A 25,773-nucleotide genomic window follows, 5' to 3' on the forward strand; every position below is an offset into this window, starting at 1 on the left:
ATCGATAAAGAAATAAAATTGTAAGAGAATTCTGTCAATGTGCCTTCTAACTTATGAAAATTAATACAAATATAGATTCACAGATAGCTTACCGAAGCACGAGTCGTATTTTACACGAGGACGAACTTTAATCTAATAAGTCACAAGATAAAATTGTTCTGCGATTTCGATGGTTTTCAGTATACATCTAATTGAAGAGAATATACATCAATATAAATATAAAATTTACCATTCGACAGGTATTTAAGAGACCCGCAAGAATCGCATAATTTAATCTGTGCACGTTCTCATCACGGCGTCGGAGATTGACATCCGATAGAGTGGCACGTTCGCGGCGATAGGACATACAGAGAAATGATTTTTATTCGGAAGCTTCCGTCTTCGACGCGACGAGAACTGACAGATGCCAATAAGGGAAGAACGTAGTACGAGTTTTGACGCTACCGCTCGAAAAATAATCAATTGCATTCTTAATGGTCCGTCGTGCAACAACGACGAATATCTATTCGAGAGAAGAGGATGAGATTAAAAGCTTGACAGTATTAAATTAGCCGTTTGCGCGAATGATAGGGAAAAATGAACAGAGAGCTTCCGGCGGTGTAGAACGTTGGTAAAATGGCACCGATTTCCCCTCCTATTGCTTTCTTTTCCGATAAAACGGCACGAACGATAAATTTCGAGCGCAATAAAAATACCGTATCTATATTTATCATGGTGTTGTTCGCTTCATGCGATGGGGGCACGAAGGGGTTAAAAAACTCACAAAAAAATATATATGTTGTATATACGCGTATACATATAATACACGCACGTATACGCAGAGAGTAATACCGAGGCTCGTAGCAGTCGCGATTGCAGTAATTTCGACTAGAATCACCATTCAGCATATGAAAAATATTTTCATTCTTGTTACAGTAATTGCACAGCTGGCCCGACACCAAAACTGAATACACGCAAGTTTTCGTTTACGGTCGCGCTGTTTTTCACCGCTAACGACGTACCAATAAAAATATCGTACACTTGATAATTCGGGCGACTTTTCAAGCGGCTGCTGTCCCATCGTTCAACCGTGCATACACGTCCCTCCGATACTGCGAGAACGATACCGATTCAATAATGGGAAACAAACATCGTCGGTGTAAATATTTCTTAAAACGTCCACCACCTACGAACAACGTCGATACGAGGTAACAATATCTATTGTTAGAACGGCAATAACGATCGAAGCTGGAAGTTCCTACACCAGATGAGACTTTGTGAACCTATTTGGGGTCAAATTAACGCAACATACCTGTGCTATTGGGTCGAGCTGATAAATTTTGTTTCATGCAATCTTCTAAACTTGGAATAGGAATTAATCGGAAGAAACTTATAAGTAAACGGTGTAAAATTTTAAACTATCTGGAAATTTAGAATTGCTGTGGAATAATACAATTAAAAATGGAATCTGAAGGAAAAGTCTAATCTAAAAATGTAATCTTCCAAATGTTTCACCGAGTACTGTAATTTGAATATTTTATATATCTGTAGAATAGATTGCAAATGTATGAGTAATGGAGTTACGAATAACGCTGAGAATTTCTATTCTTCAATAAACATTTGTACACTTTTAGATGTATCGTAGTATGTTACACCGAAGCTAAGAACTTTGTCTTTTATATATATATATATACAACTTTCATTTCTCAACAGCTTTCTACGCAGATACCTTTTAGAAGCAGATGCTTTTAGAAGCATCCATTTTAGAATTCAGTGATACGAATCCTGAAGACTCGGATATTTCATACGTCACAACCTATTACATGTTCCTCCATATTATATGTATTCTTGCATTTTTGTACTCTCAAACTTCCCACCAAAAGGTAGACGCTCACGATCTACTTATAAAGCTTGGGCTCACAATAATCCAACTGAATACAAGATTAAGCGTATTTCATTTCTGTCTGGATCGGTTTTGAAAGTAGTTTTATAGTTAAAGTGGTAACCCACTTTGTATTCGAAGCAAGTTTTTCAGCGACTATTTATTGCATTCACCGTGCTAGAAAAGGAATGGAATTATAGTAAGCGACAAACGACAGCCAGAGAATGGTATTAGATTTTTGAGGCAGGAAAATCGACGCTGACAGAACGCAGGAAATACGGTCCCGGTCGCGTGCACGCTTTTCCAACGGTAAGAAGTTCCCTCCTCGATCCGATAAAACGGAAAGTACTGACAGCATGATAAAAATACTCGATGCCGAAGGAACTACTGCATCGTTCTTTTCAATATTTAGCGGTGGATATCTTGTCACAAATAAGTAGCAAGATCCTGCGATATAGGAGGCAAAAGTAACTGTAATAAATTGTACTCACCAGTCCACGGACAACCATAAAGCTCCACTCGTATGCATACGATCCGCATGTGAGAGGTATAAGGAATAAAACGGACTTTCGTTGCAACGATCGCAGGGTCGAAGACCTGTTCCTTCTCCGAGTACGGATTATTGTTACCAGCTAGAAGCTGAAACACAAAATAAAAATAGATCGTTCATCGTCCTTTACCACCGAATGTTTTGGAATCTCTTAGGTACATCATTTATCTTTAGTTCTTTAATTAAATTTAATGTTAGATTTTCTAGAAACAGAGTATGTTTGATTAAAGAAGCAACGTTAAGTGTGTGTGTTAGAGATTTAATGAATTTTCAAGTAGAAGATACTGTATTAAATAGCATTATGACGTTGTTATAAATGTTACAGAAAATGAATTTGATAAATAAATTTATTTGCAAGCAATGAAATATCGAATCTTACTGGTGGAAGTTTGGTAATGTTTTGTGGCAAATGTGTATGTGTCAAGTAGATGAATTCATTTCCTCGAAAGTAGTAAATATTTCTATATTTGGTCGATATTTTTGTTCAAATCTTACGGAAGTATGTAACATATTTATTGAACTTTACGCTCTACTATAACAAAAATTCGACCGATCATATGGTCGGTCGATTTTCGCCCTTTCAAAACATCAAGAACATCTCCCACAATATTAACGCAATAAAAATTGACAAGAAAAGTTCGACAAAGGTTCGAGTCATTGTTCCTTTCAAAGCCACTTTCCGCGCTATACTCGTACTTCAAACCATCCAACAATCCACCGAACACCATGCCAAACAAATCGTGCGGGAAGAAAAGAAAAATTCAGCCACTCTATCGACGTTTCCTACAAGAACTTCCTTTACCTTTATCACCATCGGTTTCAGCCAACCAGACTAGTCTCGCGACTACGATCTCCATTCCGTGAATATTGAAAGCAAACGAGCGGATAAAAGGAAGTGGTGGTACGAAAACAAAAAAACGGGAAACTTTTAACGAAACCTCCAAAAGAACGAGGCACAGCCAATGTCTGGAATGTTCCTTCAGCCTAGAAACGATAAAAGAACGAGCAACGAGACTGGACGTTCAGATTCAGAGACAGGATGAGATCTACTTGAATGGTAGACGGTGGTTTTGTTAAGCTCGCTGATGGACGGAGCATCGAGCTACCATTGGAGCGTGTTTACAGCGTTCAGAACGAATTTCACGAGCACCATTTTCCGGATCCGATTAGCAAACAACACCTCGAGAGGTCCTCCTAAATGTAAATGCCAGCGTTAAATCTCGATGAAGGCGGTGGACATTGCTGCTTCGTTTCTCTCGTCTTTCCATTCAGTCTGAACCATCTCTTCCTGTCCACGTTCGATCGATTCTCGAGAAACAAGCTACCCGAACGTAACTCCTCGAAGGATAACCGTGATACGAGCCTGAAATATGAACATCGAGGCCGAGAATCAAACCGCGAACGACGAATCCGACTGACTAAACGAAGCAAATCCGCGTGTACGCATATGCAGGTAGATACAGAAATAAATGTAGAAGTAGTGGAAGTAGGAATCAGTGAAGTTTAATCGAACCGGTTCTAGCATTATATAGGTAATTCAGTTTTATTTATTAAATATCCTTTCACAAATTATGTGGTAGATACGTGCTCACAAATTATGTGGTAGATAATTGAAAGTAATATTTACACTTTTGTGTAAGCAAGCTGCATTTAACGAAATTTCATCGATACCTATTTCCACTACCTGTCTACTTATTTTTACTCTCGACTGCATATATGTACGTACATATATGTATGTATGCGCGACTTGGTCGATCGCGTGCGAAGAGCAAACGTGCGCACGGGTTTCGTTTGCCTTTCCGTTCGGATTAGAATCTCTAACGGGGCCGATCTGTTATTCGATCCGAAAAATATGAGCGGCCGCAATCTGATCCGTCTGACGTTTCCTGTTGCGAAAACCAAGGTGGATTCGGATGATTGTATATTATTTTGGAGAGGAACGTAACAGGATATATGTGAATTGTATTCGCGGCTGCTTTGATCTCGCGCGTCTACCATATTCACCACGGTGTTGATTTAACGAGATCACGATGGATGATATTCTGCAAATATTCAGGCCGTGTTCATATTGTTGTAAGAAACCGAAATCAGATATTATGCGTGCACAGGTTCGTTTAAGATCCATTTATGTATTGACGAATCGAGTAGGGCCAAAATTGGGAGGATAATACTACTGTGAAGGGAAAAGTTGATGGTGTTCTGCCATTATTATATGTATATATAGAGCACACAAGAAATGGGCAGTATAATAGAAGAGTTGTTATAGAAAGTTAACAGCAGAAAGAAGATTCCTTCTTTACAAGAAATTATACAGCAGATGCGGGATTGCACATTTTATGAATAATTCCGGATGATTCAATATTTTTGTATTATTTTGCTAAATAAAACTATGCTAAATAAAATAAATTATGAGTTTTCTTTAATAATTCGATTAATTATCTGCCTTTCGAAATAAGACACTGACAGTTTGTTTGCCTTGAACAATACAAATATATTAGGCAAGGATTGGACTTGCTTTTTGAGAAGCCGAAAATATCATACTCAAATTGTCAAAGAAATAGATGTAATAGCATTATTATGGAAGCGATGAAGATGATGAAAACGAAGGCAATAAAAAAAAAAAGAATAAAAATATTAAATACACAGGAAGATAAAATTAAATAAGAGGCAGAGAATGTGAATTTCGTATTACTCACAAACAATTATTTTATAAACTCTAATACAAAAAATTGTTTGAATATCGATAACACGCTGATTTCACCTAAAAACAGTTCCGTAGTATTAAAATATAAAAGTGTTGAAAGTATAGAAGCATGTTTTAGGACCATGTTTCAAATCATGTAGTCAGAATTGTGCAAACCCTCTGACGCACGACTAGATTTCACCTTTATTCCACTTGTTTTATCGACAACAGTATTCTATATGCTCGCACGATGAATATTTCAAATGATGCAGCTTTCGAAAAATTCGTGCTGCTCGAAACTTCTTTTCCGTGTATCAATAACGGCGGTATCGTGAAAGTTGGTCGTGAGTTACACGGAATGATACGCTGTCTGTCGAAAGCCGATTTTCGCCAAGATTTTTCACACGGATCGAACGATTCCCGAGCGTCGTATGTTGCCGGCGTCTTCGCTGATATATTAAATGGATCGTGCCGTTTCCATGAAATCCGACGTCGCGACTCTTCTGTAGAAAGACGGACCTAGAAATAGGCGACAGCATTTTTGCGCCTTTTCATCCGTATAGCAGCGCGTTTCGTGTCTGACCATTGAATGACAAAGCTACTGGCTGAATGCTGCGATAGAAAAAGATTGCTCGAAAATACCAGACAATTCTAGAAACACTGAAATAAGCTTCTTATTGCTCCGTACAAGTATACACGAATGATTAAAATTGAAATAATACATTCGGGAAATAACATCGAATATATTTTTCCAACTACGAAAAAATTTCGCATATTTTATTATTTTTTAATATTTGGTAGCGTGTAGTATAAGAAATAAATAACAGATTTATAATGACGTAGTTGGAGCATAACACAATGAAAATCACTTAATTTATGTTAAACATCAGCGGGTAAATCTTGATGTTTGTTGCGAAGAGCTTATGTCTAATTGAATATAGATTTGAATTTCGATGTGTTTAGAAAATTAATTAGTTCTTTTAATTAGAATTCTAATGATATTTTAAGGAAAATAGTAAGCAGGTTAAGGAATAAATATTTAAGACATTTAAGGAAGTGAAACACGATGTCGATAACTGCAGTCTCGCCAGACAGGAGGTCCACGACACGAGGTCACGGGATCCAATATCGAGCCTCTCGGGTCACGGAAGCCGATACTGGCGAACTCAGGGTCACGGGGATCTAATAACGACGACTCTCGTTTGAAAATAGATTCTAACGATTCCAAGATCGGTTATGTACGATTCTCGAAGAAAATCACAGAGGAAAGAGAACGTAATTTTCAATCTCCGTTTTACCTTCCTGCTAATGAAACAATTTAAACTTTCAACCTCACTTCCATGAAAAGAAACATGAAATTGAAAATTTTGTTATTTTCTACTCCTTCAAACCTTTAAATAAAACATGGCAATTCGGTAATAGTTACGTAATAATTTTTCCTTACTAATTAACATATTGCTGAGAGGCTATTTTATGTGCAAGCTAGCACTGGCTATTTTATACAAAAAGTAACGAAATAAAGTAACGTACTACTAGCCAAAGCAATTGTTAAAATTCACAAGCTCATTAATCACAACCTACTTAAAAAAAAAATTCAAACAAAATTGAAGTAAAAATCTCAATTTCTTACCTCTTTCAACAATATTTAGTTTTTGATTGCTAATTGGCATCTTGGCTGTATCAAGATCAGAGGATCGCTGTACTACTATTTGTGAATCAATCGGCCATTGAATTGGCAGCGTATGTAGCAACGTAGCGGTTCTGACGCGGACTTAATACAGCAAAGGGTTATACAGGCCAGGCAGCTGTAAGCGGCCCAGCGAGTTGTAAACGGCACGCAAATGGAACGCGCCCCCTTAAACCTTAAACCGTTGCGCGTAGAGAGAGAGAGAGAGAGAGAGAGAGAGAGAAAGAGCACGAGAGCGAGTGGTTATATCGGCTAGCTCGGAACGAGCGACCGCGGATGCATTACAACTGCAACTGCAGCAACGTGTGGGAATAGAAGCGAGCGTAGCTCGGCGAATACGCGATAGGAATAATTAATACAGCCATAAACAAGCGGCAGGATGGGGTGGAAGCGAGCGAGGCCGATATCGTCCTACCGACACATAAAATTGATATCCGTGCTCGAAGGAGGGAGGATCATTCTGAAGGGAGCCCATATATCCGGCGACTCAGATGGATCGCTCTCGCCGTTGCAATAGGATGGCAATTGTACCAGAGATTCCCTGTATATTATACTGGTTATTTATGTGTTTGTGCAGTGCGATTATGTGCGTCGTCGCGACCCAAGGTGTCGCACTAGTGTTTCAGATTAGACAGCGTGAGCTTTAGATATTATACTTGATAAATTTGCACGTAGGTACGATGAAAGGAATCATGGCTAAAGTGTGTATATGGTTGCAGTTCCGAGATAATACGTTTATGGATATCTGATTTAGTTGCTAGAATCAAATCTGAACTTTAGTCAAAATCGCAATAGAAAGAAGGACTAGTGCCTGGAAGCCTGGACCTACAAAGGATTTGCGTAGACTTTCACTTGTAGAACATAGTGTCCGTAACTCAAGACACGTAGCAAATAGTATTCGTACGAGCTTAGAACCATCAGACCATTCACAGTGATAAAGGCAATCAATGTTTTGTAACATCTGGCATTCGCAACCACGGATAAGTAATATTCATCGATGGTACTGGTGAGTTGAAATTAGTACGAGTTTGAATTCACAAAGTTAGACATTGCACTTGGTATTCTTAAGATCAGATTCATAAAAATCAGTTTCTCCAGAAAATTATATTTAACGTTTTAAAGTCGAAACTAGTGAAATCCCATCTGTAACTGAAAGTTACAGATGACTAATCTTGCTAAATCTTAGATAATGAGCATGAGACTTTGGACTGAAAATCTTAGAATCTACTTTCAACTTACGGGTGTCAAGTAGATCCCTCGTGACATTTAGCGTGTGAACCTACCATAGCAGTTCTAAAGTTAGCAAGTTTTGCTCTCCTAACCTTTAATAAAAATGTTTTCTTCTTATCATAAAATCGCATATTTTCGTTGTGAAAATATTTTTTCAGGAAGTTATTAAGAAGGTTCCTCGATCGATAGGACACACGCGTTTTCTATCAGGTCGTAACATAAGAAACAGGATCAGAAAAGTTTCGACGATACGTTTACAATTTTATTAGCTACGTGTTCGTAGGTAAGACACACTATAAACAATCTGCTATTTCCTTATTTACAGTAACTCAACTTTTATCCCCTTCGGTGAGAAAATCCTTCCTTCCTAATAAATTGCTTGCATTTACGATACAGTTACGTTCAATTAATTTCTATCCAATAAACTTAATCAAAGAGTGACATGTGTAAAAAGCCATCAATTCTAAAATATCAGTAAAACTGATCTGCGAAAAAATCTATTTACTAAAATGAAAGTGTTATAATTATAGAATTTAACAAAAAGAATGTCACAATTCACAAAGACATTTTTTCTCTGTTCGTTTTAATCTCAAAAGAATACGTATCTATTAACAATATTTCATTAGAGATTGTACTCCGTTTAATTTGCGTAAATCAATAAAAACTAACTCACAATCAATGGCATCGATCAAATTACTTTTGAAAACGTATTTTAAATTCATAATCCATTAATATTCTTAGCACTAATCTTTTGTACATTCAATGTGAAACCTATGCATCTTCCTTTCTCTTCTAATAAATCTAGTTCAAACATTAAAGCTGCTTTCTTATAATTGCAAACACTTCAATTATAAAAGAACAAGCATTTCATCGTCGTTAAATACTTCAGTAATTAATAACGTTGTCCCTTCAACTTTCTATTTTCCATCGATATCCTGAATAATTTACTTTTCTAGGTAGTATCACTCTTCTAGGCAAGAAGCCAATTTATTATCCATCACGGCACCATAAATCTTGGGTGAACTTTTTTTTTTAAGCAGCACGAAACGTTCCATCGCGCATGGTGTTTAAGCCGTTGGAGGGGAACAAATTGGAATTGCTCTGGGAAGGTGGTGTACTGATGGAATTAAAGCCACGGGCGCAACGTCTTCTGCCGGGTTTCATTATCTCGACGAGGTTAGGAGGTCGATGCCAGGTAACCCGAGCAGGTGATATCCATGCCTCGTCTTACAGAGCTGAAAAACCGGAACGAGCTTACACGGCGCGTCCCATTTCCGTTTCGTTTCTCATGGGGCCGTGTAGTCAATTGCTTTCTAGTATCAATGCGCCGGAAAAGACCACGTTTCTAATCTGTTTGCGGCCGATTTCGGGGCTACTCTGGACCCCACTAATGAAGAACTGTTTAATTTCAACGTGCTCGATCCAACGTGAACGAAATATCGCGGGTTGTGTTCCCTTAATATCGTTTGAGTCAGTCGCGGGGACCTTTGACTGTCAGACGACGCAGCCGCCTCGGAAAAGCAATAACGCGAACGTTTTCTCCGCTCCACGAAATTAATAGCGCGCAGAGTTTGAATTACGGGGGCTGGGGAACCGTTTTTCGACGTCGTTTCGGAGCTTCATAAAGGGACATTTACAAAATTCGTAGTTGTACTTCGTAGAACGAGACAAAGGTAGGAAATTCGAAAAATACGGATTCACGAGACCTCTGTTTTACAGCGAGCGAGTAAGTTTTTGACGTTAACGTGAATCGAGTGTTTAATATAAAATATAAACGTGATATTTAAATACCTTGCACTTTGAAAAGAAAAAATATGTAGAAAGAAATAAGCATTATGCATAGCATGGTTGTACTGCCCGTAAGTTGTTAAGTCTGGATATTTGCAAATTATTGCAGATACATAAATTGTACTTAAGAAACGAAACTCCTTGATGTAATGTTGGTTTCTGATTTTATCTGCTCAATATCTGACTCTATATTGGGATCTTGCAGTCATTGAGATACGTGTTTTAGTTATATTCTAAAAGCTCATATAGATTTTATGATGTGTCAGCTATACGTTGCAGATGAGGGTGTAAAACTTGATCGACGCAGGTATATTCCTTGTTTCGGTATCCATTTAGCGGAGCAAAGAATTAACGCCAAGAGGCAAAGAATTAAGAATAGGGAAACGTTCCTCTGTGACAACTTTGAAAATGTAACAGTAATATTTTTTGATATAATAACGCATCTGTGCACGTTAATATACGTTTTAATCTTGTTCCCAACCCAATTTCCAGCGATGAAAACCTCGTTAATTTGACAATTCCCATTTCTATCTGTTTAAACGGAGAACTAAATAACCGGTATATAGAAGCAGCAGCAACGTTTAACTAGCCAAATGGCATCTCTCGACACCTACGAAAAAGGAACGAGCCAGTTCGTTCTCTCCTTTAATTTCATTCGAAGGAAGCATCTTCCTCTTCCTTCTCTCGGTTAATGTTCATTAACGAGCACGGTCGTTAGACTGTTGCTCAATGTAAGAGGAAAATATTCCGGAACGGCGTATTATCGTTAGCGAGATCTCGATCCTGAGGTTACCGGTGAGAAGCTTGTCTCTAATCCGCTTGCGGCTGAAATCTTTCCCCCGTTAAGCTAACGAAAAACCCGTATAATTCGAATTTGTCTTCTCTCAACGAACTCGAGCCCTTTTTCTTAATATACATCCTTCTCCATCTTTCTTCTACCAACAGGTATCGCGGGTTAACAAAAGTAAAAATTGTATCAGCCCCTTTGCAAATTATTTTCAGTAGAGATACTTTAAATTCTTTATTCGACTTTAATCCTTTAGATCTTGAACATTGTCTGTAGTCGACGTTTCCAAGATAATGAATAAATGATATTATTAAATGGTGAATTAAAGGTTTATTGGATCGATTCTATAAATTGCTACTTATAAAATTCATGCGTTTGTCGATTCATTCAGTCCGTCGATGTTGAATTTTTCGTTTCAATGATTAAAATACTCTTTCAGTGTCTGCAGATTCTCGTGTATTGAATATTTTTCATGGAAAATTTTCGTTTAATTTAGACAAGTTACCTACAACAACTATCTAACTTAAACCAAACAAATGTTTTTAATTGCGGTCAAATTTAATTGTACTACAGTCGACTATTACGATTCTTCTATTATTCTATTATTTTATATTCGAATCTATTATTCTCTTTCACCAAACATGACAGACTTAACGAACCATCGCTGTCCACGCGATTGGTGTACACTTTCTCACAAATACCCTGAATGATGATTTTCTAACAATCAATCCCAGCACAGAAAAAAAGAGAAGTTAAAAGGCATCAAATTTTTCGAGTCACGCGAACAAAGCAGCGTCGATTTTGGGAAACTACCATCGACAGTTGCACGAATTGAAAATCACTAGCAACCAGTTGTAACCATTCGTTTACGATAAAACGAATTTGGTCGATGCTGGAAATATTCCGAAAATCGTGCGAAACGAACCTACGGGAAGGAGGGGATAGGACTAAAAAGGAACAAAATTCAGCCCTATCTTTTTCCGTGCCTCGGGGTGAGAGCTCTCGTCTGGATGGAAGCACTCACCGATCGAGCCTGCGCTCTGATAAAGCCGCGTACAGAGGAAAGAGAACCGAGGGAGAGATTGGAAAAAGAAAAAAAATCCAGGCAGATCTGGTCGCCGGAAAAAAGCCGGGGAACAGAAGGGGAAAGGGGTAGAAAGAGAGAGAGAGGAAGTGTGGCCGTAGAAAATTGTTTCAGGGCCGCTCGGTAATCTGCTAATAGGGTGTCCACGTTCGAGCCGGTAATCCGTAATCCACCGATACCCGGTTCGATGCTGTATAAATGCGCGCACATCCTCCAACAGCTCTCACCACGCGCGCGATAAATTATACACGTAACACCGCGTGTTTGTATCGTTACCGAACGATATATTCGCCGCTGTTGGATATTCCTTAGGACATTTCCCTACCGATTGTGATACGAATTATTCAATTCTTCCATTGCAAACGCGTGAAATATAACGGCAGTGATACAAATATTTGATATTGTGGCGATTCGAAGACGAGAGAAATATTTAAACGACTTCGACTTTCGGCGAATCGATTTGGTGTATTAACCATTCGGGAAACTGTCGATGATGAAACTGCGAACAGAGTTTCCAGCGATTTTGATTTATAATGCAATCATTGAAATTTTAATCACGGCCCATGCCAGTTCGGGTCTTTATGTGAAATAATTGCACTGCAATGCGAAAACACGAACAGTTCAAACGATATGTAGTTTGAATTATATTAAGCAAACAGTGTAGAAACAATAATTAGTACCTTTATGATGTATCCTTAAATTTTTATACCAGAATCTTAATTAACTTGAACAATGATGTTCGAAGAAAATCGCTATTCACATCAAAAGGAGTTTGTCGATATAACGTTGGTTCCACTCGCTTTAGTAAAAATTAATTTCTCGTTGAAAAGTTAGATACTTAATGTTAAAAAGATAAATTGACTCGTCTTGCTTATGCATTTTAAGACTACGATAACGCCGCTGTCTTCGCGTTGACAGCCGGATAAGATTTAAAATCCTTTACCGTCACGAACGAACGCGTATTTTCGGTCAAGAACCGTCGCGACATCGTCCCGGGAGCAGGCAGAAATTTTCACGAAACACCCTGTGCATTTACATGTTCGAGCAGCCAGAGAGAAATTTTCTAGTTTCCCCTTGTCGCGCATTGAATTTCCTGGGAAGAGGACGGGCACGAGCGAATCCAAAAAAGACAGGTGAAATATCTGTTGGCTCGGTCGCGTGTAACTTTATTGCTCTCCTTAATTCCTAGACGGAATGAAACGGGATTTCTTTCCGGCTCTTCGTAAAAGCTCGGTTGATTTTCTAAACGCGCCACAAATTTGACGAGTAGAGATGACAACCTTATCGAGTAACTAATTTAACCAACGTATGATACCATAAACGGACTTTAAAATCACTAGCGCAAGTACAGTATCTTCTGTGTCATTCGATTCCACTGAATTTTCATTTGCCACGCGAATCTCGATACTTGCTTATTTTCGCGGGTCAGTGCTCTTTTCTAACAATTATTTTTGCCATCGGCAGAAAACGTTAGGTGAACGTACATATTACGTAATAAAAGTGCGATGGCTTTTATACTTTCGTTGTCATAGAGCTTTTACCTCGATATTCTCTAGTTCTCCAATATTTCTGTAAGCAATACAGAAGGAGATTTATAATTATGAAAGACCTGTAGTACTGTAAATATTAGGCTACTGAGAAATCGAGAGAGTTCTATAAGCTTTGCTTTGGTTTGTTTTAATTACGTCGAATCGAGAACCATTTTAATAAGGCGATACTATAAAAATTCATTTTATCGAGCGAACGCAATCGACAGGCTTGATAATAGAGGCCGTGTTTCTTTGATTTTCTCTTTCCTCTGTATCTTTTCCATCTCACATTCTTTGTTTCCCTTTTCCCCTATTTTCCTCTTTTTTTCTTTCCTTTTTATACTATAGACCCATGTAATATTATTGCGAACGAACGCGCTCGGTAATGACTGCCGCGTAATGACTGCACGGCTCGGCCAGTAATGGTGCTCACCATATTGCAATTTGAATTTCACTGAAATCAGTGGAAAAAGAGCGAGCAGACTCGCAGAATGAATATGTTAATTGGCTTTGGAATTGGCTGTCCCTATCGGTGATTGATTAAAATTCGATACGTGCTGCCAGTCTCTCGCGACGGTCGCTTGAGGGGTGAAACAGCGCGACGGAAGGGTGAGGGATCACTGCGACGGACGGGGCTCGTGGAAGTTACTTTGCGGATAAACGAGATTGAAATTTCGATGGAAATTACCGTCGGTATCTGTGGACTTAAGCGGCGCGCGGTCGCCAAGTCAAACAGAAGTCTCGAGGACTCGTCATCTCCACACGCCAAACGCGTGTTTTGCCATCGCTCTGTCGCTTTAATAAATTCTAAAAGGCATTCTAATTCATTTTACCCGGCTATTTATCTCATTTCATGTCATTCGATCCATGAAAAAAATATTTCTACGTTGTCCCGAAGCTTTATTAATTTTTAAACACTGCTGAAAAAGATTGGGATATTTGTAATTGATTTCGGAAACCAGGTCCATCGATATCGAAAAAAATCCTTACGCGGGTTGAACAATTCAAAAGGAAAACTTTAACTCGAATTTTAATTCAGTAATTCAATTAAGAGGTTCAAGTCAAAAAATACAAATTAACATTTTTAAAAGTATAAATTGAAATGTTAGATAATAATCGAAAGAAGGATAAGATATTTGATTAAATTAGAATACAAATTGCAAAGAGAAATGTTTCAAGGTATTAACAAGTCATCGATATATTGGCCGTGTCTGTAGCATTGGAAATCTGAAAAGATGCGAGAAGTTACAACAGAAAGACTATTTCAAATAACGTAAAACGTGGATATATGTTTAGCCTCACTGAGAATAGTGGTACATGTTGACTTTCACCTGCGGATTTATCGCGACACACCTCTGGGAATGTTATCATCAGGGAGCAACCGTGTCTTGTTTCGCGCGTGTACTGTCCTCCTTTTCTTCCGGAATCTCAGCTCCATGCGCAATAAATTCCACGCACGACCATTACTACTATAATTTAAAGCTATTACGCTATAAGCGTGTTTATTCGACAGCGCGATTTCTTGAAAATTTAAATTTACGAATAACAATGAACGTAGTCTCTCTCCATCCTATTAACTTTCATTCTGATGTTTCAATTCATACTCATCGTTCAATGATATTTTTACTTTTCAGAGATACAAGATTTTAAATACTTGTTTTTCACCTGCGACAGTCACTGATACTATTTGAGGGAGATACGCGTATCGACATCTTTTTTTAGTATAATTGTCATTATTTTATTATGACAAACAAAATTTTTTCACGCTGATGATAAAACAAATATTTTTCCGCTCCATATATATTATATTAAAAAATGTTTAGAATAAGAAAATAGCAGTGTGTCGAATATATATTCAACCATATGGAAAATGTTGTATTGTTAAATGAATGAAGGGTGCATGATCGTTGAAGATATTACGTGTATGCACGTGTCCGAGTATCGTCTAAGGATGACTGTATCGAACGAAAGAAGTAGTGAAACAAAGGAAAGGAAACTAATCGTATACAAATTTCAAAATAGCTTAACAGCTGAAGACTCGCTGAAAGGTAGAATAAAGAAAGAGGAATGAAGAATCGAGGCTACGAGTTTTAAGTTCCTCTGAAATCATAATTACAATTTTATCACTAAATGAATTCCATTTCCATTTAATTTAAGCCTCCACATATTTAAGATCCTATACGCTACTCAACAATATTTTCTCATAATATTTTCCTGGAGAATCGATAAAAGTTGGAATTGAGAAAGCAGGACTCAAAGACTTGAAACTCAGAGTTTGAAATTTCAGTAAACACATTATCGCAATTTTATTATTGGACGTAGTTATCATCACGTTTCGCTTCAGGTTCCACGTATTAAAATCCTATCCTCAATTCAACATTCCTATAATATTTCCCTGCAGAGTTATTTAATTTGCCGGTGCTTACTTCATAACGAATGTAAGTAGAAGAACGTCGTAAATGAGGCTGGTCGAGGTAATTCCTGTTGGCGCCGGTACACGGACGCTAATGAAACACGTCCACGGTTGGCAATTGTCCCACCACAGGAACGACAACGAGCATCCTGACGCGAAAGGAAAAGACGGTATCGTACGGTATCATATCTCGTTCCATTTTCATCAGGATACAGTTCTGATGCATATCGTTTGCTCTTTCACCGTTTGTACCATGAGTTGAAACGAATCTTCTTTTTGGCTTAATTCTCCGTTACAGGGAGCGGCCTCGTAATGTATTTTCGTGTCTCTGCTTATGGTGCACGCGCACGAAAGAGAAAATTAGAAGGGACTCTTAAAACGTAGAAAATCTAGGTCAAGATATGGGCTACACGAACAATCGTCTGCTTTCGATCTTAACAAACAGCATGCGAAGCTCTGTTCCTTAAACTCGCCATAACTCGCCGGCGAGTCTCTTACATTAAATTTACATTTTACATTCTGATTTTCAATCTCTTTTTAAATGAATTATTCATAACGAAATTACTTTTTTTACTTATTCACGTGAGTTTTTTATTGCGTTCAATTACGATGTTAAAGTCATTCTATTTTCTCTTTTATTTATTATATGCGAGTTCCGTTCATATTAAAGAATTCTAATAGCAATTTATTACTCGGCGCATGTAAGGTGCACTTACCTCTGTGATAGTTCGTTCGATAACGATAAGTAATTTCCCTTGCGCGTTTCACGTACGTTCATCGCGAAGTATTCCAGCAACAATCTTCCGACTCGCGTCTCGACGTTCACAGTTTACAATCCCTTTGATCTTTTCTTTCGTATCACTTAATATACTTCGTGAACGAAGGAAATTGCGTTCGCGGTAAGGCGATACATTTTTTCTAGGAAAAATAGCGCTCTTCGTTCAGAAGGTAGACACGGGTTCGCTTCTGGTTCCACCTTCCGGATCCACCCTTCATACCGGTTTTCCAACGTCGATTCTCGTGCGTGCATGTATCCCTCGCCGTAAACTATTCGAAAGGAAGCCCTTGGAAATATTTTCTTACTCTTTCCGTTACTCCTTTCACTCCTCTCTCCTCTCTTTTCCTCTCTTTCTCATTTAATATATTTCACAGGAAGGTAAAGGAAATCGTGACGGCATGGAAATTTCGCTGGCGGTCGATCGGAAACGGAAGGCGCGTTTTTCGTTGCGCTCGCATTCCTCCTTGCTTTTTGTGGGAGTGGCGGCCGCGTCTGCCGTAGAAAAATGCCCGTAGAGGGCACGGGTCACGTACAACGGGGCGATAACATAGTCGTTTTGCTTTTTCCACCCCAACCCCTCGTACAGCCCGTGTCTCGTTTCTTCTACCTAGCCCTAGCTCTTTCTCATCTCTCTACCGGTGAACCGGGCTCTTTCGTTCTTCCTGCTCGTATTCAAAGTGCAAGGAGTAAAAGGAAGGTGCGCGTGCACAAAGATCACATACCGGCCAGATTGAGGCTGCAGGGTAAACGTTCGTGTTCTCGCTTATCCTCCTTTAACTTCCGTTCCCCCTTAAACTATCTCCTCCCTCTTTTTCTCTCTTTGTCTGTTTCTTGGTCTGTGCCATATGCCATCTTCTTCTTCTTCTCTGCTCCTTCGAATGTACACCCCTTCTCCGAGCAGCCTGAATCTAACGTCTGCTTTCTCGCTTTGAGCGAATCTGCGTGAAAATGGGAAGAACACCGGATGAAGCACACACGATGGTATGTGTTGTGTGTACCCAAACGAGCAGACGTCGGTATGGTGTGCATTCAAGAGAGAGAGAGAGAGAGAGAGAGAGAGACAAAAAGGAGCAGAAGGAGGAATCTCTCGTGCCATGAGGAGAACACCAAGAAGCATTCAGACGACAGAGGCTCGTCGAATAACGAGACACACACTTTCGTGACGGAAGTCAGTCCGGAGTTTCACAAGTATTTTCACGACGCGGTGGACGCTTTCCCGTTGTGCCATCCGGGTATCGAAATATCAGGCTAAGTTATCGTAGTCGGTCGAGAAGAATAACTACGCGAGACTTTCCTTGTCGAGTACAGATAGCTTCGCTTTGCGTTGTTTTCGTGGAGGAGGGAAATTGAAGATATGCTTATAATGATTTGCTTGGTTTGCTAAGTTCAAAACTGCTTATCATTATCTATTAGCTTCCTTAGAATAGAGAAATAAAACTCGTAAGCACTATATAATTTATTTTTTACAGGTAAAACGTGAAAGGACGGAATATTCCGAAATAAAAAATGTCTAAAAGATTACCAAACTTGACATGTTAAATTAGACTTTGAAAATTTCTAGTCTTATCGGTTTTAGCTTCTGCATTTCAAATGTTCGATGAAGCTGCTTAATTATCCAACGATGGTGCACAAAAATTTGGTATTAAAATTTCATGAAAAATATCGAAGAAAATTTAAAGAGGAAAGGAATATATCAACATGAAAGGCTCTACGTATATGAAATACAATTTTTCCGATATTCCAGGGCAAAGTTTAACGTGTCGAACGCTGAAGAGCATAGCATACCGAAGAACCTGTTCATTTGTCGATAGAAAGGAAACGAAACTATCGAGAAACACGGAATGTTCCGTCCACTTATGGTCGTCTCGAGCGACAATCGTTTAATCGACGCGTCCGCGTGATGAAAAGAACGCGAGACAAATCGAAAAATGGAGCGTGGCTCGTTACGATTGATTATGTGCTGGCTGTTTCAACGAACAGTGTATCCATTAAAATTCCATTTGCCGATATTAAACTGGACCGCGAACAATAGCGATTCTTGTTCTCAATACTGGACGAGGTTTCTTCGATTATATCGTTTCAACGATCTTCCATTGTATTTTCTAGTTAGACAAAATAATTGTAATAACGCTTTTTATTGTCGTTTAAATATTAAGAAATATATTATTAAGGAAATTTGGTTTCGAAGTTAATGATATAATAATTTTTAAATGTAAAATATTGAACGAATGATATATTATCAAAATAAACTATTTATACCAATATAAAAATATTGTAGAATCTTCTGAGTTCTTATTAATTTAATGCTTTTTATTGTCCAGTAACGAAAATATTATTTCCAAGAAATTCTTTGGATCAATAATACGATTTACCACATTTTTTTCTGTCCGCAAGTACAAAAGGATCATAGAAAGTGCAGTGTAATAACGTCGTAAAATTTCTTTTTTATGTGAACCAGAGAAGAAATTTTAGAGCGTTGTTTTGTAAGAACAAGCTCATTTCGGAGTATCTTTCAGTATGAAGCTTTCGTACCTTTAGTTAGTTTCCGCAGAATTCGTTTAGTCTTAAGGGACCGTGTGTGTATGGTACGTTTGTGTTCTTGTGTAGTACAAGCAAAGCTGAGCATTTTAGTGAAAATCTAGAGAGAACGTTAGGGAATTAACCCACGAGGTGTACTCGTGAGACGAACGAGGGGACTTGAATAATATTCTCTATAAGAAATTTCTCTCTGCTGCGAGGAAAGCATCAACAATGGTGTGAAAATGAAAAACTGCGCGTCACAGAGTTTCGAACATTGGAAATGCAAAAGAAGAATGTAAAAACAAGAACATTCGGGATTAGTGTGCGAAACAACTTGCACCTGAGGTTCTGGTTGCATGATCGAATATTCAGAAATGTCTATAAAATGTCTGAGTTGAATGAAAAAGAGAGAAAGAGAGTGAATTTTAAGCTAAAAAGACAGAAAATACAGATGTAGATTAAAAAGAGAATTAGCTGTACTGTGTAATCAGAAACCATGTAGTATTGCGTTCAATATTGTTCATAGTATAATACTATAACCATATGTATACAAAGGATATCAAAATCAATCACGGTTACATTATTTTAACATTATTTTTCAATAAAATAAAATGAATTCACTTGAAATATTGTATTTTTCAAAGACCAGTATGTTTTCCATTTCATATTCCTATACCATATAAAAAGAAAAATTCGTCGATGTATGTACAATTTTGATTACGCAATTGCAAAGTAACTGAATCATTAATTAAAATAAACACAATACACGAATATAAAAACTACCTTTTCGCTGTACTAAATACGGTCAATGGAATACTTCAACAATAATTCAAACGGTTCTACGTCTACTCCAAAATTTTGTCACGAATTCCCGTAACTAATCCGTAAGACATACAATTCCCAACACGTCGTCGAGCACAAGCTCCTCGTTATAATCGCGACTGACCATCCTTGCGCTTCCCTGCCGTCTCATCCATACACATATCGTCGTTATTGGCGTGTGCACACGCGCGTAATAGTAATTTAAGGCGACGTCACGAGAAGGCCTGTTCCTCGTAATTTCATTGACGCCGGTAAATCGCTTTACCGGGCATGATGTATTTTGACGAGCTAATGGATATCGCGTACAGATTATCATGCTAAAGAGACGTTAATTAACACGTCGCTCCGTTGTAACGGCAGCTTACACTGACCTAACACAGGCAGCTCCGGTTTACGCGCTATAGATACGCGTTCACGACACAACGTGAACGAAACGGGGGTTGGAAGCGGTCGCTCGACCGTTTGGGAATACAAATGGTGGACGGCCTCGGGGCCTATCGAGAGCAAAGCTTCCGCGTGATACTTGCAGATTTTCCCGTTCAAAAGAATGGAATTACGCGACGGCGCCGCTTTGTTCCCAGCCCCCTCTTCTCCCCTTCCTTTTTCCACTGGAGCCAGGCTAAAACTGTAATCCGATTTCCTTGACGAGAGCAATTATAAAGAGTGGCACCGCATTAATTCTGCCGGTACGGCCGCCTCTCGCCGCGAAATTGCTTTATAATTGGTCGTTCGTATAAAAATCTGTCGGCTACAATATTCGCTACGCTTCAGAAAAAAGAAATCGAATTTAGTCGTCAGCTTTTGCAAAAGTAATTCAAGGTTGCACATGATGATTTAATCCGTAATGGTTCGTAAATATGTAGAGGAACGATAAGCAATTATTTTTTATAGGATGTGTGTGTTTTGGTGGTTCTGTCAAGAAGATATACGTTTCTTCTTCTGAGTCTTTAATAACGATAGTTTGTATAATAGGTGTAATATTTGCTCAACTTAGCATGAAATAGCAACGAAATTGTCGATCAGATGCGGCTCAAATGTCCGAGAGTCTGGCATAGTACAAATTTATCACAAAGTTAATCGTTGCCAGACTATTCTGAAGTTTAGAAATGTCTAATGATATAAACTGACTAAACGCTCAACAGTAATGAAATGAATATTTATTTTATCTTTATACTTTTAGTACCCAGTAATATTTGCAAGAACTTTAAATGCGGGCGAAGAAAGAGTCGAAGTTTGGAAAAAATTCGTTGAGTCTTAAAATTGAATGTCCTTCTCTCGTGCTCCTCTGTTAATGTAACTGTGATAACGAAATTGAAAAGAAGAAAAAGAAAGAAACGTGAAATTGTGCTTTCAAATATAGAAATATAAACTACTTATATGATTTCGTTACAAGTTCTTGACATACTTACGATTAACGTGATTTCTTGGTAAAGCTTATGAAAAACCACAGCTCACGTAATGTCTTTAATCACTTCTAAAAGAGTTAGTCGAGGGGCATTGAACAAATTTTAAGTAACAGTGCTTATAAAGTTTAAGCGTAGTTTCGAAGTTGATGAATAATTTTTTTCTCAAAATAAATTCCAGATGATGCACGTATTAAAAGTTGCCGGAAGATGTAGCGTCTGCGTGAACGGCCGAGACTAGCGTCTGACTATAAGCGATCCATTACTACTTCCACTCTGCTTTTCTCCACTTAACGCAAACGCGCAGTTAATCGTGCTTTTATTTTTATATCTTCTGAATCTCTTCTTGCTTTTATACGTTACTTTATACGTTCGCAAAAACGAGACTTTTTAAATTAACAAAAGTCTTCAATTTAATCATTTAAAAACCGTTTGATACCTCTACCGAACTCTCTTATACGATTTCTTTCGTACAAATAAATCTCAATAGATCAATACGCTTAAAATCAACATTCTAGAAAGATTGCATGACGAAACGTCGTTGCAAATGCAACTGAATACGTAATCGACTCTATTTTTAAATGAATTCAAAGCTGCGCCATGGAGTTGTCGAACGTCGTCGCGTTCTTAACGACTATAAAAGAGACAGTTGAGTGGTCGCGAGGTCGACAGAAAAAGAGGAAAAAGGTAAAAAAGAAGGTCCGGACGCTTTCGAATCGATCGACAGCGAGCAGCCAGAAGGTGTGTGTACGTACCTCCATGCCACGTCGATTTCTCCATCGCACCCACTTGTTGAACCCTGGTCGCCAATATTCGACGAAGTACTCTTCGGTGTACTCGACCCCCTGGCCGTTCCCGAACCTGCCCTGGGTCCTGGTGGACGTCAGTATACGCGGACTGTGCAGATTCACCTCGAGGTACTCCTTGCCCTCCTTCGTGACCATATTTTTCGGGCACCAAGCGCCGCCGCCCTTGTCTTGTCTCAGCCTGGGAAACCGAGGAATTACGACAAGAATTATTACGACGGCTCCGCCGCGGGAATATTCTCGTGCAAAGAGCATACTCTACGTTTACGTGGATATCACGGGATCTGCGAGAGACACTCGTGCAAAAACGCCGAATCTTTTCGTGTTTCCTTCGGTAGCCGGAGATACCGCTCCCTTGTTTCGTATGAATAAGCAATGAAGGTTGTATTTAACTTGGGGGTGTGCAGCAAATTTTCTTTCCCACCAGCCAAGGGGGAAAAACATTATTTTCCAACCCTCAGTATTTCGATACGCGTACTAGAATAATTAATGGTTGCTTTTTCCTCTCCCTCTCTCTCTTCCTCCTTCCCCTCTCATTCTCTCTCTTTTTTGCTCACTCATTGCCTTTACCTGTATTTTTTTTTGACGAGCGTGATTCCACACAACGATCGACCGATGTACCCGTATAAATTAATGGCGTGTGGATTGATTTACGAGCAATCGTTTAACTGGGGATCTTTTTTCACTATCGATTTTGAGTTATTTATAATCATTTATGTGTGTCGATCCGCATTTCGAGATAATGGCTTTCAACGTTGGTGTCAGGAGACGTGGAAGATAAGAGAGAGAGAGAGAGAGAGAGAGAAGAAAATAGTGAGAGGGCGAGATAGACATTGGTACAAGGTGGGAAAGCAATCGACGTTTAATCATCGCACACGTTTCTGACCCATTTATATACAACATCGACGCGGAGAACAACGACAAAGCAGTTTCGATTCCAGGCCATTTCGTCGACGGTGGAACGCCGTTATTATCCACGCTTCAACCCCCTATATCTGCGTAGCTTCGACGGAATGAACAGACTCAATTTATTAAAAAGTACTTCGAGAATACTTGATTCGTATTGTTACAATTTCGCATTGAAATTATATCTTCAGATATCATATAGCTTCTTTAAGAATTGCACGATGCACTGACTTTGTAAACGTGACAGGATTTTATCAAGCGATGGAAGTGCGAATGATCAATACTTGACCTGGAAAAGTTAACGGTGTAACAGAGGAGTATTTGAACCGAATGTTTAAAATTGTCATGTGAACATAATCAAAATGTTATGTGAATTTCAAAAGATTAAATGTCGTTTGGGAATGGTTGCATCAAATAAAAAAAAATAGATTAGAGAAAGAAATTTTTAAACATATTTCAATATAATTATCATTCTTCCACGTTTATCGCTTTACAAGTCACAAAGCTATCTACAACTCAACTATCCTACAAAATATCTGGAGAAGCGAACTACAATATTGGTGAAACATCAGAATATAATTCCTACCGTATACGACTTCTCCCGGATGCCTTACATCGTAGAAACTATGTAACACGAAAGCCTAAAATTCTCGGCTCGATTCACGGGTATCTTCATACTCGAAGCAACGATTTACGAGCCGAAACAATTTATCTCGTCCGTATCGAAATCTGGATGCTCGTAACTTGAACGATCTACGAGGTAAAGCATTTTCTTATCCAACAAACAAATCCCTCGCACGATAATCTTCCAACGGAGATACGTTCTAATATATTCCTCCTAAGAACCAACCAAACGTTTCCTTGGCCATACACAATCATGGACATTCCGTGAAACGAGACCCATAATTTCTAGCACGAAACGAGTTTTTAATTCAGCGAGAGCCTGGAAGAACGTGGCCCCGATCCATACGGGATACGTGACTTCACGTTCAGTCCACTTGCTGAGCAGACACCACGGCCGACTTTCCACGCGTGCTCCCAGCTAAAAATACTGCCGCGGCCGATAACAAGATCGCATTATATACGGGCCAGAGATTCATCGGGCGATAAGAAAGTTAGCCGGCAGAGTTTAATTTTAAGCTCTACTTGCCCCGCGCAACGAGCTTTCGGAATTAAGGATATTGGGCGAGCGAACCGCGGCCCAATCCGAGTGGCTCATTATCGCTCGCGAGGCGGTGGCTCGCTGCTAAACAGCTCGACCGTTGGACTTCATCGGCTGCACTTCCTAGGCCGCGATACAATTTCCTTGATTTTCAAAGCTCGTTAGCCCGGTAATCGTCTTGAAATGAAACCCTCGCCTCTACCGGTTGGCGAGACCGGCCAACTTTTTCCCCCGATATTGCGCGGATTCCCCTCGTCAATTAAAATTAATGAAAGCTGACCCACTGGCTCGCCGCGGGCAAATCCTGCCTCTGACAGGCCGCGATACTTTGTTCCGATCCGAGCTCAACCCGGAACTGCTACTGGTAATTAATCTATTATTTCGTTGCGATCTATCGTTCCGATTAATGGGATAGTTTGACAGTCGAGTTAGAAGACTGGTTGGATATTTTGGATCATTTTGATGACGATGACATTTGGGTTAAATATTGCACTGGGATTTGTTGAATTTACGTATTCTGCACTGCGTTATATTAAAATTTTCGTTAAGATCTCTGGTACGAGTGAGGTGTACTTTAACAAATGGAATGTGTTAAAACAGGTTAGACGATTTGGATTATTTCAGCGATACTGGAGTTTGTAATAAATGTCGAACGATCAGAATTTCTACAACTTATGTTATTTTTCATTTCGGTATGTTTTATATTAAAGATTTTGTCGCGACCATGGATCAGACGTATGTACATTTCAAGCTTAACTACAAGCACTTATTCAAACACACCAAATACCTGAAAGAGGATCAAGTGCTTACTTCATCTTATCGATGACAAGATAACTTATCTCGATTAAAACCTGCCAAACTTTCGTTACTTTTTATCGAATCTCATATTATGATACCATATTTTCAAGTAAAAAGATAATCGCCTCTCCATCTTATAACCATTAACAACTCCACAACCTCTGATACATCCATTTATTCCCCTATTTACGATCATCTCCCTATACAACCAGTAACAGCGATCCTCTTATCCGCAGAAAGGAAGAGAAAACTTCATCGTGATCGTCAAAGCAAAGAAGATTTTCACCGACAAAAGATCCGCCGCGAGCGAAATCGTGCTGCGGGTGTATCGAGAGTCCAGGCTCGATTTCACTGGAAAAGCATGGAATTTCCCACGAGTGGACGTTACTTCCGGTGTATCCTATACGATCCACGTCCCGATCCAGATAGACGCCATGCATGTACGGCACAAAGCGGCTGGAGAATCTTCATGGAAATATTTCAGCTGGTTCGGTCGTCGAGCACTATCATACAGGCGGCATGCCCGCATGTAAACAATAGACCAGGCGAAACCCACTGAAAGCGTTTGCGGTTAATTAGGCAGCAATGCTGTTAACAATGTCCTGGCTTCGTCCCTCTTCTCCCCCTTCCTTCTACCCTCGTGTCTCTCTCTCTTCTCAGCCCATTTTCGTCTATCCTATCCGCAGACCTAGCTAGTCACACCGCTGAAATTCCCCGCAACGCTGCAGCCTCAACCAGGATTTCGTTCGAATAAAGTTATCCCCGACCTCTCCTTCAACCGACTGATTCCACGATCGCCTCGAGGTCGCTAATTGTCTGTCGTTCCTGCGGGCTAATTACGTCAGCAAGGAAATTAACCGCCGCACAGAGATCGCTGAAAATTTCGACAACGATGGTAGAACGTCTGGCTACCGATGCCCGCCACCAAATTTCTATTCCTTTTTCTCTTGACAATATTCGAAAGTT

The 25,773-nt window shown here is 39.2% G+C and overlaps 1 protein-coding gene across 9 annotated transcripts in view; it reads right to left on the bottom strand.

The window, feature by feature from the left end:
• The window catches only part of LOC117233208 (discoidin domain-containing receptor 2-like), a 221,480-nt gene that overhangs the window by 57,650 nt on the left and 138,057 nt on the right, over positions 1–25,773 (bottom strand). For 8 of the 9 annotated variants that reach the window (XM_033493294.1, XM_033493295.1, XM_033493292.1 and 5 more), the window contains 2 exons: positions 21,891–22,122; positions 2,353–2,500 (listed from right to left, as the gene is read on the bottom strand). In XM_033493294.1, coding sequence (XP_033349185.1) covers positions 2,353–2,500; positions 21,891–22,122 — 380 coding nt within the window. Of the gene's footprint in view, positions 1–2,352; positions 2,501–21,890; positions 22,123–22,203; positions 22,227–25,773 lie in introns of those variants that run through there. The other variant, XM_033493296.1, reaches the window with a different exon arrangement.

The sequence above is a fragment of the Bombus vosnesenskii genome, unplaced genomic scaffold (assembly GCF_011952255.1).
Source record: "Bombus vosnesenskii isolate JDL3184/JDL3185 unplaced genomic scaffold, Bvos_JDL3184-5_v1.1 scf7180000013295, whole genome shotgun sequence".
NCBI lineage: Eukaryota > Metazoa > Arthropoda > Insecta > Hymenoptera > Apidae > Bombus > Bombus vosnesenskii.